The sequence below is a fragment of the Mya arenaria genome, chromosome 5 (assembly GCF_026914265.1).
Source record: "Mya arenaria isolate MELC-2E11 chromosome 5, ASM2691426v1".
In the NCBI taxonomy this organism is placed as follows: domain Eukaryota; kingdom Metazoa; phylum Mollusca; class Bivalvia; order Myida; family Myidae; genus Mya; species Mya arenaria.
This window is the reverse complement of record NC_069126.1, coordinates 69,480,879-69,496,083: the sequence shown is the minus strand read 5'-3', so window position 1 is coordinate 69,496,083 and position 15,205 is coordinate 69,480,879. Positions and strand designations below refer to the sequence as shown.

Here is a 15,205-nt window from a genome sequence, read left to right as displayed (position 1 = left end):
CTCCACTATTTGTTAGAATCTTTTACACAAATGAGAAGATCATATCACAGTCGAATAATTGAAACTGGGCGATATGAAAAAAATCGCATTGACAGAGATCTAAGATACTGTGAACTATGTGACACTGTGGACATAGAAGATGAGTATCACTTCTTGTGCATTTGTAATAAATATAACGTTATACGCAAGCGATATTTACCTAAATATTATATTTTAAGACTTAACATGATAAAAAGTTGATAAACACAAGAATGAGACACTAATTCTGAAAATAGTAACTTTCATAAATTGTGCGCGTAAAATACGAACTAATTTGTTAACTCCATGATGTGTTGTTGTTGTTTCGTTGATATTGTTTTTTTGTACCATGTATGTTTCATACAAATAAGACTTAAACTATGCTATATGCTTATAAATTGAATATTTGTTATCATTGATACAAGTATAATATTTCCTTTGAGATTATGATTTGATGCATATTCTTCTTAGTAATAGTATATATTTGATAAATTTGTAATACATTCTAAATTTAGTACCAAATGGTATATTAACTATTGTTTATATGTATGGTCATGTTGATGGATGATGAACTGTTTGTTTAAATCCATTTTGTTTTATTATATTCTATTCGTTTTAGGTTAGTTTCTTTAAAGCGAAAACTATGAAAGAAACTAGGTGTGATCCTAATTCTTATTATTTGAAACCATAGACTTTAATCATTTATCAGTATCTAAAAACATAGAAAAAATGAATAAAAGCGTTTTCACACACAGGTGCTGATAGCCTAACGACTAAACCCTCTTTTGATGAAGACGGGACTTCACCCTTGAATTCCTTTGTTTTGTTTCTTTTCACAACACATTGAATTTAAGTCTTTGATTTCTTTAATATCTCACGATTAAAAAGACAACGACAACACATTTTTTTCACATGTATTCATTCTATAATTTTATCTGAACATCAACAAAAAACCCATCGGAGAAGCAGTCCACAAAGTCAATAAAGCCTAAATGAATGAATGCTGAAATAAATCGTTTTACGAAATAAGCAAACTGGACAACGGGTCCTTACTCATTTGTATCACTTTAAAACTTTACTCAAGTACAATGCTAAAAATTGCTAAACGCATGCATTTTTTTTACAACATTTGAGTTTGGCTTGTGGTCGGTCTCCATGCAAGGTACTTTCAAAATTGTCAATAATATCAAATGCGTTGAAAACAATCATATACTCCATTGTTTTAACAAAACATGCTTGTGACTGGTTAATTATTATTTTTAAATAGGATTGCGATTCTATTTCTCTTGTTAATAATGTTCTTGGTGATATAAGTTAATTGTACTTCAACGAGTCTGACAATGTTCAAATAAAATACTTAAACTAGCTCTCAATCTTATAGGGTTAAAAACAAACAAACGATCCGAGCAACCGACCTAGTGATATTTGCAATTCTATATTCGCCATATGTAGACAAAGCATTATGACACTAAAACACAATAATGAATGTCATTGTTTTCGAAATATTAATCATTTATTTTCTGAAACATAAAACAGTTTTTAGGACAGGGCAGCATACTCTTAACGTTCTTAAATAATCCTCTCACGCAAAATAGCATTCCTATCAAATTCAGGTTTCATACATGTTAGCAATTGATCGCTTTATCATTTGATAGTTTTGTGATCGCTCTAAACTTATTCATAGGGATGCCGTGAAAATCGTAAAACTGCATGTTGCAACTATATATATATCTATACTTTCCACGTCAAAGCTATTTTTCTTATCAAATTAGCAGTATTTGAATACTAGATTCTATGATTTTTTGTTCATACATTTAATTCTTTTGATATAATATGTTAAACTGTATTTCATAGGTACATGTTCATGTAGTTATCAAAGATAAACGCTTCAGAAATGTCTGATAAAACTACTTCGATGGAAACAAGGAAAGAATGAAATACACTATAAGATACAACAAAAACAACAACAATAGCATTTAGGAACTTTGTTAACATTCGTTTGATTTATATGTATTTTACTCTTTATTAAAAACAAATATATTTTAACGAGAAGCGAAGCCACAAGTGACATACGCTTTTATCTTCAATGCTTTATATTAAGAAAACATATCATTTAATTGGCTGTTTCTTGAAAATTGCAGACGAAAAATTCATTAAGTCATCTTTTACGTCAATTAAATACTCATTCAAAACGACATACAGAAGGGTTCGTTAATTTTGATTAATCAACAAGAAAGTTAATATCTATACAGCAAACTATATTTAAGAAATGTAATGTTAAAAACAGGATATCTGACCAAAACTCATAAAGGAAACGACAGCAATGTTCATGTTAAAAAATAATTAAAAGCATACATTTAATGCTAAAGTAATATAAGGTACTATTTTGCTATATAAATGCGCCAAACATAATACACCTTTACATGTGTATAAAATTACATTAGCACTAAAATTTAAACAGAAAACAACGTATTCTTTTATAAATCTAGCACGTACAAAATATCACCCATGGCTGAATGGATGACATGACATATTAAACAAAAACATTTTTCATGCTAAAAGAACCAATATGTTTCAAATGACGATTGAATTAAACATATTAAGAAAACCAAATAGGTATGTTGAAATGGTTCAGTCGAAGCTTTAAAAAGCTGTCAACGTCAGGGTATTGACATACTCTTGTCATGAAATTGAAACTTAAATGTACATAATTTGGAACGCATAAACAATGTCTTACATTTTGTACGGACAAAATATTTTGTTGTTTTGGGTCTAGGTTTTAATTTCATACAGAGCCACCTTCTTAAGCTCAAATTAGTAATGAAAAAGATTTAGGTGTAAAAATAAGTTGGCAAATCAGGTTTTGTAATTTAAAATGTTCAGGGTATATTAATTGTTCTCTTTCTAGTCTGACTTTCCTTCTTCGCTCTTCGGTAAGGGATCCACCTTTTTCGTAAGATCAACTTCTGCGTATTCGGTTTTGTCATCGAGACCATGAACGACGAGACGTTTCCTACCTTTTGGAGTGTTCGCCAAATGTACATCTGCGTATATCAACCCGCCTTTGTTCTCATTTTTCTGAAACATAGCATAAGCTTAAATGTTATAAAAATGAACATATGTGTGCGTGCGGTTAGGAACAGCAGAATGAGCTTATTAATATGATGCCGTTTTGAAAGCGTTAGTTTTTGTTATTTGTTGAATAACAAAATAAAATAACCAGTGAAAGAACAAAAACATATTATTCATTTTCCCTAGGGATCATAACATGGAACGATGTGTAGCTTTTACGCTTAACAACTACTAACGTAACATAAAACATAACATCTTTCTTATTCCTTATAATGAAAGGCAACATGTTTGATTTTTTGAAAACAGACTTAAAATCTTTTAAGTTTGTTTATTTCTTACGGTCAAGGTTTATGTTGACTCCATAATTGCCCTCGTAATAAGTACTTCTTGCCTGAGATTGATATGTCATATAATTCTCTCCGAGGATCACAATTGTACATAGATAAAAGATCCATACAACCATTACTGGTTTCCAACTCAGTCACATGAACAAACTTGACTGACAAGCTATGTCAGGAGCTTGTGGAAAGTGTTTACTAGGCTTTTAAGTTCACGCAGCGCTAATAGGGATTTCGTTATTTAAAATATATTTTGTTGAATAAAGTCATTGCATAATTTTATTGTTATCAGGTCCAGAATGGGTACGATTACAACTTACCTTCGTATCGGGAAAGTCGTGATTCTCATTCGTGTCATCCTCAAAACTCTTGTTATCGTACTGCTTCTTGTGACCGGTTTTTGTTATTCCTATAAGGTTACTCAAAATATCATAAAACTATTAAATGGGCGTATAGTCATAGATAAATTAAGGGTAATGTACGCTCTTATATGTGATGCTGAATGTAAAGTTCAAACTTATTTTCTTTCATTTAACAACAAGAACGATTCACTGTCTGTTTTTGTTGTTGAAAATCTTCATTATGAGCATCTCTATACCATTAAACCAACTATGGTAGATGCATTTAGCGGGGATAAAAACACACGATATTCGTTACTACTATTGAACTAAAGGTAAACAATAAAATAGCAACGACAATATTTGAACTCGGGGAGAAAGCAGTGAACTATTTTGCACTGGATCAAACATTTAAAAAATACACAATGTTGCATCAGTTGTATATGCAATAACAAACAAATAAATTTAACACATTTTTTAGGATAATGTCTTGTTTCGTAAGAAGCTTATAATACACGTTTTGTGAAAAAGACTTTAGAAGAAACGTAAACAACACATAAATGGAAGTCCCTGAAAAAGCAGGGCAAGGTCAACCCACTATTGATACACAAAAAATCGCTGACAATATTGATTACAGATGCATAGTTAGGACATTCTTTTCAGTACTTACATTAATAGCTATGGAAAGGATGACAAAAAGAGCAAGTCTACGAAAGTACATTGAAAATTGTTATTTAATGCATTCTTTTTTAATGGTTACAAATACAATCAATGCATTCTCCAAAGAATGTTCTCCGGGCAAATTTTCCACCCAAAAGTACACAGTATACACAGAACTGTAATATCATGTCTTTGTTTACAAACATTTTAACGACAAACAGCGCGCCACCATATTTCATAAGTGGTGTTTATGAAAGTGTTCATGGATTTTATGTCTAAGGAAAATACTTCCGGAGACTAGTGTTCATCATACCGGTATTTCGAAAGGTGCTTGTTTGAGAGGATATTTCCTTATTTTTTTCTTGATCTAATTTGTAATTATTTAAATATAAATCGTTTTAAAAATGCGATATATATTCCTTTTCCTCATTTATCGGGGCAACACTTTATCCAAAGTCAAATATAGGTCGAATGTAGCCTAGCCTACAATAAATTCAATTATAGAGTTTTTCTAATTGGTTTATCTTTTAATCTCCATTTCAGTTTGGTACATCGCGTTATCAATCATCAAAAATGCAATTCCAAGGGAAAGATTGCACTCGGGTTGTATTAATCTCTGCTCTAAACATTGAAATTGTGTAACAGGGTTACGGGTGAATGCGCATTGAGCAGGTACGAATTATATTAAATTCGTAAAATTGATAAAGGCTCATTTTCATTCATGTGCGGACACTTGTAAAACAAATTACGTGTTTAATAAAAACCCTAGTACTATGCTTTATTGATATGGTCTGCATCTTATAGGTAACACTTTCTATTTGGAGGTAGACGTAAGGTATGTGTACTCTTCAGATAAGGACATCACAGTTTAGAATTCAAATGCGTAATAGTCTTACCAAGATGGTCGCGAAACTAAGTCATGGCGATTTCGAGTAAACACTCAAACTAATCGTTAGTGCAAAATTGTTTTATTGGCAAGGTTCTCCTAAATAGACAGTGTTTCGACTGATTGAAATCCTCAATTAAGAGCAATCATTCAATTTGATTATTTATCCACTATTTCTGCACTCAAATATATAATATCAACTGGCGTTTAACCCAAGGTTTTGTGGACTCCATTCCAATCAGAGGTACTTTTTCATGGCGTTTATAAAGGACACCAGTACTAATTTCAACCAATTAAACTGACTTGAAAGTGGAATGATTATACCAGCGTTCATTTTTTTCACAAACCAATCAGACTTTATGTCATAAATAAGTAAAAACATATTTGGCCGTCTATTTTCGTTGAAAAAAATCTTCTTGTTTTTATTTTTATTATTGCGTAATTCAAAATTTCTAATATTTAAAACAATAATCGATTACACTTACTCGTAAAACATGTTAACTCGTTTTGGTGATGATTGGTGTAGCTTTGTCAATGAATTTGTTACAAATACCTACAGACCTATAATCTAAAATGCCTTTTTACAAAATTACAACGTTTGGGGATTATTTATGTATTATTGCCAGAGTACAACAATTCAATTTTGAATATGTTTGTGAACTCAACTGCCATAACTCTGGGCCCAGTGTGACTGGCCACTTGTTTAACCAGCCGGATATATTTTGCCCATACACATGGTGACCAAGTTCCATGATTATTGGTGAACACTATACTATACAGTATTGTCGACTGTAACTCTGGTTTGAGTTCGATTTGTTATATAGTTAATAGTTATTGGGCCCATCCGATATATCTTCTTTGTAAAGATGGTGACAAATGGAAGTAATAATTTGCCACAGTTAGAGAGCGGACGCTGCCAATTCTGTAATGTTTTGTCAATTTTAAGGCCTCTTATTTCGACTGATCGGGCCTTTCCGGTTAATTAACCTATCCGATATAATAATTTTGTTTGCATGTAAGGTGACAGAGTTGTGTGATGCTTAAAGTCATTTACCAAATTTTCTAGCAAACACTGTCAATTTCGTTATTGTTTGTTTAATACAATGTACACAACTATAGGTCGAATGTAATTTACTGGATTACAATCGAACCTGTCTGTGATATTTTGCTCATAGACATAAAGGCCAAGCTTGGTGATAATTGATCTATATTTGCCATATTAAGAGCAAACTCTCGCAATTTCGGTTTGTTAAATCAGTGTCAATGTAAGGGTTATTCGTCTTTTACCACTTGTTGTCAAATTTGTTGGATATATTTTGCCTTAAACATGTTGAGCAATTTTGGTGACGATCGGTCTAAATTTACCAAAGTAATAGAGCAGACGCTGACATCTACGAATATATTTGTCAATTCAATGGCTACAACCTTTAGTCAGGTGTTCTTTGTTGGCATGCAATCGAACCTGTTTATAATATTTTAGTTTAAACTTATTTATCTTACGACGATAGTGAAACAATTTTTTACAACATTATATTAACACCCTCGTTGGCACGATGTTACGCGAGAGTGTGGCCTTGTGTTATGGTGGAAACCGGAGTACCCGAAGGAAACCCACTTGGCCGGCTTGTTGGCCACATGATTTGTTGTGGAAACCACCCGCCACCTGCCGCCAGCCGCCCGCCGCAAGCATTAAGTGGTCCCGTACATGTCCCGTAATAAATAGCGTGCGTATGGAAATGTTATTCATAAACTAATACATGTTGTTTACAAAAGCTTAGTTTTACATGTACTAGTAAACGTTCGAATATCGCTTATTGGTTATACAATAATAATGTTTACCTTTTCCTTTGTCTTTCTTAACCTCTGCATAAATATCTGAGTTCAATGACTGCAATGTTGTTGTTTTTTGGGGTTGAGCATAAAGTTCCTCAACAGCCTTTGCCATGTTTTTATCGCTTCGGCTTTCATTGCCTTTCCGTTGAGGCATATCTCCAGCAGGTACATACATCTCATTTTCCACAACGTCTGAAAGATCTAAGTAAAATAGTAACAATATTTAGTTTATCAGATTCATAGATTACAAATGGTCGACATATGTTTCATATGTGTCAAATTGAGTCATTTTATTCATGTATGAACACACACTACCCAATTTCTACACAAAACTTATTCAAACACAACTGGAAAGAGTATGTTCAAATTAACCCTAAAACTATCCAGCTTTTAGAAGTGTTATGAACGTTTCCCATCAAAAGCATGATTCCACTGTGAAAAGTAAAGGGTTATTCAGGGGATCCCTTTGCGCAAGCATCAACAAATAAATCGGCGTTACGAAATACGCAAATCATGAAACGTTAGTACCGTGTCCGAGTGGCGTATCAGTCGAATACGTCTGAAAGTTGTAGATTTTAAATAAACCTTTTTCCTGGTTATTGCCTTTTCAACAGTTTGTTTTTATTTAAAACGCGATCTAGGCTCAAACAAAAGTACAGAATATAAACTATATGATATAACAAGTATTGTGGGAAAGAGACAAATAATCAAGACTAGGCCTTGGCAGACGCTTTGCCATTTTGACTTACATTTGTTCTATGTATTCCCTTTGGAGATTGGTTATTCAAGTGTGACATTGACTTTTGAATATGAACATGAATGTAATATATAATACACACTCACTCGCTGCTCTTTAGTTATGTGAAGTTTGATTAGAATGCAATGTCGAGTTCAGGTCGATGCATCATTATAATGGACTGATTGAAGGGCGGTTTACAAATGGACAGTCAACATATGTTGAAAATGATAAACAAATAAGATATACGTATGAGCTTTAATAAGGAAATTCTTGCAAAGTTCATCACCTTTTTTCAGAGAGCTCAAATGTTCTCAACATATGAATACGCTTATATCCTTTATAATTCAATTCGGTGGACCAATAATTGTCAACTGCATTTTTAAATTGTAGTAGAGAATGCACAGAATAATCAAAGCATAAAATGTCGACACCGTCTGTAATTATGTTTGATATATTACTCTTTCTCTCAATTTTTTAACACACACTGTTTCAAATTATTGTTTCATTTCTTAGAATTTGTCAAATATATATCAATGGGAGTACTATTTCCAAATTGATCTGTACTGTAATATTTCTAAACTTCGGCTTTCTACAACAGTAGTAACTGTAACACTGGGGTTAATTGTTTTAAATCTTACCATCATCGTCCTGTTGTGGACTGGAAAGTTGGCTCATTTCTCTTAAAGATAAAGACATACATGTAAAAATAAAACAAAAATAAAGTGTACAGTTTTGCAACGGATGTAAAGTATTTTTTGTTGCATACAAAACCAGTAAATATGGTCAATCACTATCACACATCCAAATATGATACTTACCGGTCATCTCTTATTTTTTCTCTGTTTTTGGCGTAGCCTGCAACGTATAGAAATGTATCATTTCACCGACAGAACAATTAAGAAGAAGATGGTTTATGAAGGGCAATTGAAATATAACAAGCTTGTGTAATATCATTTTCGTACTAGAAAGGTTTGAATTCTTTTGACTAGCTATTGGGTGAGTTTAGAATTAAGTGTTCTTATTGTAATTCGATTCAATTATATTTTTCCATAAATCATTTTCTTCTCATACTAAAATAAACGGCAACAATCACTGACTGTTATAGAAACGCCATTTTCAACGCACATTACACAGGTTTTAAGCAGCCTGTCAGAGTCATAGCGAGATATGGCATAAACTTATGATTTTTCCTCTCTGTCATAGTTCGTTAGTTTTGTGCATATTTGTTAATCCTTTGATTGCACTGAAATTTTGTGCGCCTTGAATGAAAAAAAAATAAGTTGGATATATTATTGTTAAAAAAAACAGTAAAGTATTTATTTTAACCGATTTGGTAAAACAGTTAACTCATTACCTGATGTTCTGAACTTGTTCACAATGAAGATCACTCCAATAAGAACTAAAACTGCAACAACTCCACCACCGACGACTCCGCCAATTAATGCAACCGGTAGACTTTTCTGTTCGCCTAAAAGATATTGTAAAATCTTTTAAGTGCAACATCTGAGATTTATCAGATCATTTCCATGCGGTAACATATTAATTTATTGAAGTGTGCCATAACACGTTTGTATTAGATTAAATTGTTTTCGCAACTTAGAAAGAATGAACAGCATATATAATAGCGATAGAAAATAAGTTGTACATAGCGATTTCATTATTATTCAGTGTATACCTCTTGCTGTCAATGAAGGAGTTAAGACTTATATATGTAAGAACCTACCAGTAATATGTTTCATTGTTATGAACGTGTCGTTAATTGCTTGAGAATATCCGCTTTCGTTGGAGGCGTTAATTGAAGCGATGTATTCCGTTTCTGTTTCTAAATTTCTTAACGTGTAATTCATCTCTGCTTCATTTTTGTGTTTTATAGATTTTGTGATCCTCTTTGACGAATCTCTCTTTTTTCCATAAGTGATGTAAAATGTTTGAGGCGACCCGTTGTCAAACCCAGGAACCCAGGTCAAAACAACACTTGTTTCCCTTATTTCCTCTTGGATTACATGGAAATCAGTAGGCAAATTTGGCTTTCCTGCAAGTACAACGATTCCAAGGAACAATAATACCGTATATATATATTATATATCTTATATTTAACTTGTCTCTTGCCTGTATTACGAGACCGTTCTGCACTCTTTACGAGTTTATGTATTTGTCATAAGCCGTAATCGACTATTTATGCAACACGTTTTGGAACAATTTTATCAAGCCATGTTTTACATTAACGATAAAATGATGGATCGAGTGACAATTCTTCGTCGAATTAGTATATAATTCGGATTCCTTTTTTAAATTAATACTTAATAACGTATGCCACGCTTTAGTACTAAAGCTCGTTGTCAAGTAATGCTGAAGGTTTTATCTTTAAAATCGAAAAGGAAAGGAATTAATTGCTAAAAATCCTTAGTAAATACAAAGCTTTACATTCCGAATATAGGATCAGTAAAGTACCTATAGGTTTAAGGTGCAACCACTCGATTAATCGTGTTCCAATGTTGTTAGACACAGAAAATTGGTATATTCCATAATCCTCTGTTGTGACGTTGCGTATTGTTAAAGAGCTGGAAAGGCTCTCAGTCTTAATATCAAATCTATGTATGTTATCTTCCAAGGGTTTACAAAAACCCTCACTTTCATTGTTGCACATTTTCCATACAAAATCTGAAGGTTCTGGTACTGGGTAAGCAACTATTGTAAACGACAGTGTCACATTTGCATGTTGACGGGCGATGTAATTAAGTTTCACATCAACTCCTGGTGGTTGCCTTGCTGAGCCTATAAGAAACAATATACTGAGACGTTCATCAACAGTTGTTAACGCATATGTGTTCGATAATTAAGTCAAGTTAATTCTACTATAGTTCGGTTTTGGCTTCATGCGGCATGAATTCCAAATGATGACACTAAAGCGGAGTACGACCGCCGTCGATTACGACTGATGTCGTCAACAAAAAGAAAATTGAATGTAAGCATACGTGCATTTCATTATTTAGGGTATCATGTGACTATCACTACTAGTTTAAAAGGTAATAATATTTAAAACTTTCAGGTTGTTCGGCGTCTTGTTAGTTGAAGCAGAAGAAACAAGAATAAATAGCGACAAAATATACCTTGACAATGTGTGAATTATGTTTATCAGGTCATCCTTAAAATACTGTTATCAGTAATGGACTTTTAACACGTGATAATTAGACCTTTTCAGATATTTGCCAAAGACGTGTTTGACGAGTACACCGTGATACGTGCGCGTTTTTCGTTTTGGGTCTATGAAATCAGCAATTACAATAATTTAGAAATCGTTATACAGTGCGGCACAACCGATACTAAAACCAAGATCTTTCTAAAAAAAATAACGAAACAACACAGCTTTTCACAAGGGTTTTTAATGTTTTGTAATTGTGTTCGTCTACATCAACTTGCTAAAGAATTTATCCATAATTGGAGTTTTGTCTTTTGTCAACGCGAATTGTTTTCACAATCTTAAATTACGGAATACATGTCAGTAGTTTATTACTGCAGGAATATATTTGCGGTTGGTTTATGTGGTCTTAGATAAGGCTAATTGAGGAAACCAATACATAGAGTTGGCAACCACCTACGAAGTTTTAAAAAGACGAGCACAAACACGTCCCGACGGATAGCGGATTTCATTCATCTAGTTTCACTAACACAGTACACTTCCACCTTTACAATATTAATATTTAATTGTGTCTTTTCATACAAAGTGCTGGTTTCAAAATGTTTGCGTTTTGCTGTAAAACTTTCGGACAGATGTACCGTACACAATCTAAATATCATCGGATTAGCTTATCGCCGCCACTCGGATTCTGACACACCTTTTAAGACGAACATATACAAAAACACGCACAAGAATGAGAGCAACATTTTTATATCATATACACTAATTGCATGGTTATAAACGCGAAATACATACAATGTCGCGAAACAACGCGCACATTTTCAACGATATTTATTGATCAAACCACGCCAAAGTTACACAAGCAGTATTTAAAAAATATGTACTGGCGTAATATCATTCACCTTGGCTCTTATAAATTAACACTAACAACACTAACAGCACCATGTACTGCATTGGCGATTATAAATCGCATCAGCAATTAGTTACTACACCAAAATTAATCCGTGATAGTAGTAATAATAACAGTATGGACACGGCGAATATATAAGAGAATACTGTGAAGGGGATGGAAGAAGTTTATCTGACAAGGAGGAATAATTGATAGGCGAGTCGAGCCAAATAAACTTTCTCCATCGACGCCACAAACCTAGAATACTATGTTTCTGTTACATTGTTTGTTAAAACACTCTTATTCAAAATCAATACATACACATGTTTAACAAACATAAATACTGACTGATAAACCTTAATTAAACTACTTACTTAATAATTCATTTATGGAAAATATAAATTACTGATAACAAGCTTATAACCGTGTATTTAATAGCAAAAAGCGCAAAAATATTAAATGATTGGTGAATGCTAAAAGATTTACTGTGGTCTACTATAGTTTTATAAAGTAGAAATACCGTGTTTTATGCTCATTTCTTTCAAATTCAACTCGGTATCCTTTATGAGAACCATTGTTTCCGACATTTATTCATCCTTTTTGGAATGTTAAAACAATATTATTAATTGTGGTAAATCTTATTTGGGAGTAAGAGTGCATCTTTAAAACACGATACAATATCTTAAAATTATCAAGTACCTTTCTAAAGCATAGTTGTCATTTTTTTTACTACGTTTTATTAAAAATAATTACATTTGGATACGTCAATATAAATGAAAAGACATGAAAGCTTTTGATCAACCACCAAGCATTTACTGAATGTGTTAAAATTATTCCGCAAGTCGTATACTACACAGGTTATGGTTCAAGATCACGAGTATTTACAAACACTCGAAACATGTTTAATGGATTTAATTCATGTTAATGACAAAAAATATGGTGTTGAAATTTATGAAATGCACCGGTAAAGAGAGAGTTCATTTCTGTAATTAGTGAGATTTTCGCGGGTGGCGTAAATGCACATGAGGTTTTTATGTCATGAAACTTTCTGGGCTAGTGAGTGTTGAAATCGGTTGTCTGCGGCCTATTGATACGATTCTAAAGTACTGTTGTTGTTTTTTGTACTTATTTTCCTCTGACATTTAAAAGGAGAATGTAGACCGTTTTTTCCGATCGCATGACAAACTGACTGTGATAAACATCACGTGGTCAACTATCCTTATAAACATAACTTTACACGTCACCTTGTTATTGGACGGATCTGTGAGCAAGCGACAGGATATTAGATTAACTATGTTTTCTGTTATCAAACCATGACGTTTCACGTATATGGAAAACATCAATATTGAGGATTGAACAATTATGATGAATGTCCTATAAGCATTGCCATTATGTAAACACATGTATGATTTAAACTTTAAGTAATAAGATGAAACCGCCAAGATTAGGCACAGCAACTTAAAAATACATATTTGCTTTCTCTTTGTGTGGACGAGGGATTTTATTTTACATCATCATCGGGTTATAATATATTCCATGAAATAATGAAGACGTATAAGGAATCTCGTAAATACCATATATGTAAACTTCCCCCTCCCAAAAGAAAAAAAAGTTAAAACGAATTATTCTTCTTTAAAATTGAATGAAACTTTATTTAGAAGCACAAAGCTAGAAATTGATATTTAACATTGGTAGGTTTATATGGCTATCTGTATAAGAATTATTCTCTCTGTATGATCATGAGCGGTATACTTATAGATTATGTAACAATATCTTGTATAATGTAAATGATGTCTCCATTATGAAATAAAAATGGTTATCATATATTTTGATATATATTTAGAGTAATTACACGACGTCCGTAATGGATGGCATCGTAGAGAGTAAGCGTTATATTACGGCACTTGGATACCGTTTTTTCATATGCCTAAACGGCATATATATATGGTAGGCATTTTAAAGTTCAACGATTAACCTACTTACATTTAACAAACAAACGGACCGAAGCGTTATCCGCCGTCCCATACTGGTTGTATCCTGAGCAATTATAGACTCCCGTGTCAGAACATTCAGCCTTCATAACATGTGTAAGTTGATTTACTTCAGGTCTTTCTAGTATTGTTTTACCGTCCTTTGCAATGAACATATGCGGGGCGGGGTTACCTTCTACCAAACATAGCAAATTGTTTGTTGAATTTTCCTCAATTTCTACAGGCGTGCTCAAATTGTTGTTAAGCAGTAACTGAACTTTCTCTGCTCCATCTGAAACACAACATTCAATGTTGAATAATATGTTGACTTCAGATTTTGTAATAATAGCAATTGTATTACCAATATTCACGCAATTGCACAAACGTTTTTATGACATAATAATAATAGTACTTTACAGCAAAAGGGCACATTCTTTATGAACAGAGTTGTGCAGTTGCATACATTATATCATAATTGTTCTTTTTTCAATTACATTTGGCGGGGGATGGGGAAGGAACAGGGATTTTTTTCTCACAGAATTATTTTAGACTTGAGCAATGACATCAATGCACCACAACAAACAACAGATTTTGTTTGTTCTTCGCAAAAGGATGTTTAGCAATCCCGATTTTGGGTGCATTCCAGTATAATAATAATATTATTAATAATAATCTTAATAATAATAATTAAAGCACTTACCGAAGGTTATACATCTAGACATATGAGAACACATATTCTAATTTTTTAATATGGCATCCATAGTCCAACTTTATTGGGAAGCAAAAGACTAGAAATTGATATATATAACATTGGTAGGTTTATATGGCTAAAAATCATTATTCTTATTCTCAGGTCATACGTCAATGTTCAAACTGGAAATATACAATTACATATAAAACTATTAAACATTCTGTTAATTAATGCACTCATACTTAAACTTTCACTGACAGACACTCAAAGGACATGCCTATAGATTAAACATATACATATGTTAAAGACAACGTAAAATAACTTATCATTTACACAATTAATGAAGCTTATAATATCATTTGAACCTTTGAAGGGGTTTCAAGGTACGTATATGTAAAGAAAAGTGTTTCCATATATTTTTGCTATAATTTGTGAATGATGTTTCCAGGTATTTAGTACGAAGTGTTATCTGTTAGACAAGATGTTGGTTTGATACTGATCTTAACGTGTATGTTTTATTGTCAAAGAAAGTTACAATATTTGCCACCGTATTGCAAACATTCATCCAGATTTATCTACATACAGCGTATAGAAAAGATATATGCGGCCTAAAGTGGTATTATCTATTTTAT

General features: G+C 32.6%; 1 protein-coding gene across 2 annotated transcripts; it reads right to left on the bottom strand.

The window, feature by feature from the left end:
• Positions 1-957: 957 nt before the first annotated feature.
• Positions 958-14,147, bottom strand: LOC128235163 (nephrin-like). 2 transcript variants are annotated; one of them, XM_052949906.1, is made up of 9 exons: positions 13,896-14,147; positions 10,336-10,659; positions 9,608-9,916; positions 9,239-9,352; positions 8,703-8,739; positions 8,523-8,563; positions 7,152-7,346; positions 3,749-3,837; positions 958-3,096 (listed from the first exon to the last, which is right to left on the bottom strand). In XM_052949906.1, the coding sequence occupies exons 1-9, from the start codon at positions 14,056-14,058 to the stop codon at positions 2,923-2,925; spliced, it is 1,446 nt and encodes a 481-aa protein (XP_052805866.1). In that variant the 5' UTR covers positions 14,059-14,147; the 3' UTR covers positions 958-2,922. The 2 variants fall into 2 exon arrangements, with proteins under 2 accessions (XP_052805866.1, XP_052805867.1); XM_052949907.1 differs by having other exon boundaries at positions 7,152-7,337.
• Between the last annotated feature and the right edge of the window lie 1,058 nt (positions 14,148-15,205).

What these genes read in the sequence shown, in the direction of transcription:
- LOC128235163 (XM_052949906.1), bottom strand. Translation starts at nt 14,058, where the DNA reads ATGTTCATTGCAAAGGACGGTAAAACAATACTAGAAAGACCTGAAGTA. An exon ending in AACAATGAAACATATTACTG is followed by an intron (nt 9,353 to 9,607) that starts GTAGGTTCTTAC and finishes AATATCTTTTAG; the next exon opens with GCGAACAGAAAAGTCTACCG. An exon ending in GAAAAAATAAGAGATGACCG is followed by an intron (nt 8,564 to 8,702) that starts GTAAGTATCATA and finishes TTTATCTTTAAG; the next exon opens with AGAAATGAGCCAACTTTCCA.